This window comes from Myzus persicae, unplaced genomic scaffold (assembly GCF_001856785.1).
Source record: "Myzus persicae strain clone G006 unplaced genomic scaffold, MPER_G0061.0, whole genome shotgun sequence".
Taxonomy (NCBI): Eukaryota; Metazoa; Arthropoda; class Insecta; order Hemiptera; family Aphididae; genus Myzus; species Myzus persicae.
In genome coordinates, this window is record NW_019100594.1 from 14,706 (window position 1) to 18,893 (window position 4,188).

A 4,188-nucleotide genomic window follows, 5' to 3' on the forward strand; every position below is an offset into this window, starting at 1 on the left:
AAAAGTTGGAATAATGAAACTGGGAAGATTGTCGGAATGTGAAAAAAAATTTTCTTTAGAAAAGATTCTAAAAAAATGTGTTTTTTTTGAGAATAACTGTAATAGTTTTGCAATCACTTTTCTTCATGATTAATAAAATTAAAATACTTTTAATTTCTTTTTAATATTTTCATTTTACATATTAACTACAATTTTTAGTATGATTATGTAATTATATGATAATTAATTTTAATTCAAAATATATTTTGTATGTGACTGTTTTTTTTAGGTAACCAAAATGAACTTTCAAAAAAATAGTAGTCATATTGTTATTAAATTCCATGAAAAAACTAAACATGGAAAAGAAAGCATTGATGTTATACCAATTTCATGGACGTTTCAAAAAAAGGGTAAATTGTATTGTAAATATCCATCTAAAAAAGAGTACGATAAATTAGATAAAATGAGTAAGGAATCAGCCGTACCTGAAGACTGTTGGAAAATGTTTGAAATCACTAAGGTCAAAGAAGCTAGTACGTACTATATTAAATATCATTCAAATAACTTTATATTATCAATTTAAAATGTGTTAATTTAAGTTAATCAATTTTATCACCAAAAGTTTTTTTTCTTATATTATAGGAAGTTATGATCAAGGATTACGTAGGATGATTAGGGCATGTTCTGATACAGTAATTCATAGCAGTAATGTAGAAGAAAGAAATAGCTCAGAAGAAGAAATTGGTCCTCTTCAATTAAGTGGTTCTACATTAAAAAAATCTTTGGATACAATATGTGAATTGAATGAAAATAGTATTTTTCATATGAATACAGTCGACCAAAAAAGTAATGGCTTAGTTAAATACCTTTGTTATATTGAATGCATGAGGTTTATTAATTTTTTCTATACTACTTAATTGACTTTACATAAAATAGATGATGGACACATACAAAATAATAACACAGATGTTGTCAATATTAGTAGTAGTATAGTATTAGCATCGTCGTCATCATCATCGTCATGCTTACTGAGAAAACAGTCTTCAGACAAAATTGAAAGTAAGTTAAATTACAATAAATTACAATTCAAAAAATAGTATTCTGATTGTTTAACTTTATAACATTGTACTAATGTGTGAATTTAACCATTGGTTTTAGAACAAATTGTTGACAGCAGTGAAGACACAGATTCATCTACTAAATCATTTATGCCACGTAAAAGGAAGAGAAAGATACTACTAAGTAGGGTCAAAAATGACAGTAAGTAAAATTACAATTGAAAAAATAGTATTCTGATTGTTTAACTTTATAACATTGTACTAATGTGTGAATTTAACCATTGGTTTTAGAACAAATTGTTGACAGCAGTGAAGACACAGATTCATCTACTAAATCATTTATGTCACGTAAAAGGAAGAAAAAGATACTAACAAGTAGGGTCAAAAATGGTTTTTTTTTTCAAAACTTGTATGTTTACTTGTATATGACATGTAGTATTCAATGTGCAATTATTTTTCAATAGAACTGCAGTCATCAAAGTATTCTGTGATAGAAGACGAAGCGAATCTAAACAACATTGACCTCACAGTTGTCAATAACAAAGAAAAACTAATTCCAGAAAAAATCAACAAAATAGGTAAATGTTTTAAAATATTATTTTAGATGATACAGTAATTCAATTGTGCATAAATTATATTTAAAGGTGCTACCTCATTGTCTGTTAAAGGTCAAAGAAAGATGAATGAACATTGTCCAACTTGTAGCTGCTATAGTAAACATTCAAGTATGTTTTAAGTATATAAAAATGACAAGTTAAAATCAAATTAAAATAGAATATTTTTAGAACTATTTCTAAACATTTTCTATCATATACAATTAATATTTTATTATTTTTTTTTGTTGAGTATAAGTTATATTATACTTTTAAATTTAGTCGAAACTGGAACAGAATTAATTTAAATATATTTATTTATTCATTTCATCTATTTCAGCTAAAGAATCTGCTACCAAAGCTGATATCGTTTCCGCAATAAGGAGCATCGAGTACCGTGTAAAAGAAGAAGCAAAAATGACCAGGGCTTTGTTTAGTATGAATAGTACTACAGCAGATATTGAGAAAATACTACAAGATGAGACGATTATTGATTTGCCAAAAACTAATTTAGAAGCCTTCCAGGTTTTTGATGAACAATTAAAAACTAATGTTGAGTTATTAAAAAAACTGGTAAGAATTATTTCAGAATTTGTACAAAATATATATTTTTATTTTTTATCAACTATTATTAACTTTCAGAAATGTTACATGGTCTATAATATTAAGAGTACAACAAAAATATCAGAAATTTTTACAGCGTTAATCCCACGAATTATTTCAAAGGATGTACAGTTACTCTACACCGCCTTTGGAAGAGAAACAAAAGGTGCAAAAAAATTGAATTTTTCTGGGACAGAAACTTACAAATATTTACTCGGTACCTATACATTTAATTTTTTTTTAATATATTGTTTGTAGTTAAACATTTAAAAATGGGTATATATATTTTGATTTTAGATGTCATCTCTACGAAACTAACAAATATTGACAGTAAAGAAATTTCTAGCCAACTCAGTCGCTGGTTTTCGGGTGCCAAAGATAGAGATGGCGGAAAGAGGGAGATACTTGATAAAAAAAAATACTGTTCTAAAACCACCGACAATTATTAATAAAGATTCTATTGTTACTATTTTAATTGTAATTATTATTCATTGTATTTTTTAATACTATAGTAATCATGTTTTAAATTGTGTTATAAAAAAAACTTTGAGTGAGGGGTCTCTTTCACCCAGCTCTCCTCATACAATTTAGAGGTGGGAAAAACAGAGCCCTGACATGAAACTATTTAGTAAAGATAAATTTTTTTTTTTTTGTATTGTGGTAATCCTCGCAATATGAAGAACATTACAATTTATAAGTATATAAGGTACCTCGAGGATCCATTTGTAGACAGTTTTAAGTATTATTTTAGTACTGGCTCAGTACTGAAAATCCAATACTGGGGAAGCGTCATAATCCCAGACATACGCCAGTACATGGCCATTACTGGCTGCCAGTAGCGCACCAGTATTATTTTCAGTACTTACCCAGTACTGAAAATCCAGTACTGGAAAAGCGTTATCATCCCAGACATACGCCAGTACATGGCCATTACTGGCTGGCAGTAGCCAGTAGCGCACCAGTATTAGTTGGTACTGGCACAGTACTGCGCCTGTTGTGAATTTCCGATTGGGCATAAATGAGCCTAATATAAATGTATGTACATTTTTCGTCAACAAGTTCATAGAACTTACATGTTTCAATTTTTCAATTTATTATTAAATGATTTCGGGAATACAATAAAATTCAGCGTATTATTATTTAGGTAATAAAAATAGAAATAAATCATACATGAGGGTTAATGGTAATGTTAGAATATTCAAATATATACATAGTTTTTACTAAAGGTTCGTAACCAAAATAACTATCGATCATTTTCAATTTTCACAATTTATAAAATGTACAATTCATATCTATTAACTTATCAATAAAATATTATGTTGCTTTTAGAAATACTAAATTTAAAAACAGCGATTATCATTAATTTCTTATATATTAATATATTATAATATAGAAAACTTATGTCATGGTTATGTGTCGATAACTCATGAAATTAATTTAATCATTAATAACGATTTGTCCAATAGTTAATTATTTGAATGGTTTATTATTTATAAAATGCGTTTGTAATAAAATATAATCATAGTTATTTTTGTTTAGTTTAATTTATAATGTCCGTATGGTAGTGTACAAATACCATCTTTTAATATAACGCGTTTATCATCATTTGCACTCAATACTATTTTTCTCATTGTTTTTGAAAATACATTATGAATGGTCGCCTGTATTGAATTAATATAACAGTGGGCATTAATTTGACTAGACTCGACATTAAGTGTATCAAAATGCTTAGAATTTTGTATTCTGAACTTTGTTAAAATATCTAAATAATGATTAACTGTCATATACTTGTCTCTAACATATTTTTTTACCCCTTTTGCTTTTTTGTGTTCAATACCACTTACTGTATAACCATATAATTTGGGCCTTAGCGTAACAAATTGCGTCATAATCTCACCCTTTAGTTCATCTTTAAACAATCCTGGTATGTTCTTTTTTTTACCACTGTAGCAAAA

The 4,188-nt window shown here is 27.3% G+C and overlaps 2 protein-coding genes across 2 annotated transcripts; both read left to right on the forward strand.

Annotated features, from left to right (window-relative positions):
- Positions 1-277: 277 nt before the first annotated feature.
- LOC111035728 lies at positions 278-1,720 on the forward strand. Its single transcript, XM_022317469.1, has 7 exons — positions 278-512; positions 622-825; positions 916-1,038; positions 1,138-1,239; positions 1,329-1,412; positions 1,502-1,615; positions 1,713-1,720. Exons 1-7 carry the CDS (start codon positions 278-280, stop codon positions 1,718-1,720), a joined length of 870 nt encoding a protein of 289 aa, XP_022173161.1.
- Position 1,721: 1 nt separating this feature from the next.
- LOC111035734 lies at positions 1,722-2,682 on the forward strand. The gene is made up of 4 exons (XM_022317480.1): positions 1,722-1,762; positions 1,971-2,203; positions 2,273-2,450; positions 2,531-2,682. The coding sequence occupies exons 2-4, from the start codon at positions 2,048-2,050 to the stop codon at positions 2,680-2,682; spliced, it is 486 nt and encodes a 161-aa protein (XP_022173172.1). The 5' UTR covers positions 1,722-1,762; positions 1,971-2,047.
- Positions 2,683-4,188: the final 1,506 nt, after the last annotated feature.

Bases quoted from the DNA above. Each gene is read 5' to 3' on its own strand.
- LOC111035728 (XM_022317469.1), top strand. From the start codon at position 278: ATGAACTTTCAAAAAAATAGTAGTCATATTGTTATTAAATTCCATGAA. The intron at 513-621 runs GTACGTACTATA...CTTATATTATAG, and splicing joins CACTAAGGTCAAAGAAGCTA to GAAGTTATGATCAAGGATTA. The intron at 1,413-1,501 runs GTAGGGTCAAAA...ATTTTTCAATAG, and splicing joins GAAGAAAAAGATACTAACAA to AACTGCAGTCATCAAAGTAT.
- LOC111035734 (XM_022317480.1), top strand. From the start codon at position 2,048: ATGACCAGGGCTTTGTTTAGTATGAATAGTACTACAGCAGATATTGAG. The intron at 2,204-2,272 runs GTAAGAATTATT...ATTAACTTTCAG, and splicing joins TTGAGTTATTAAAAAAACTG to AAATGTTACATGGTCTATAA. The intron at 2,451-2,530 runs GTACCTATACAT...TTTTGATTTTAG, and splicing joins AACTTACAAATATTTACTCG to ATGTCATCTCTACGAAACTA.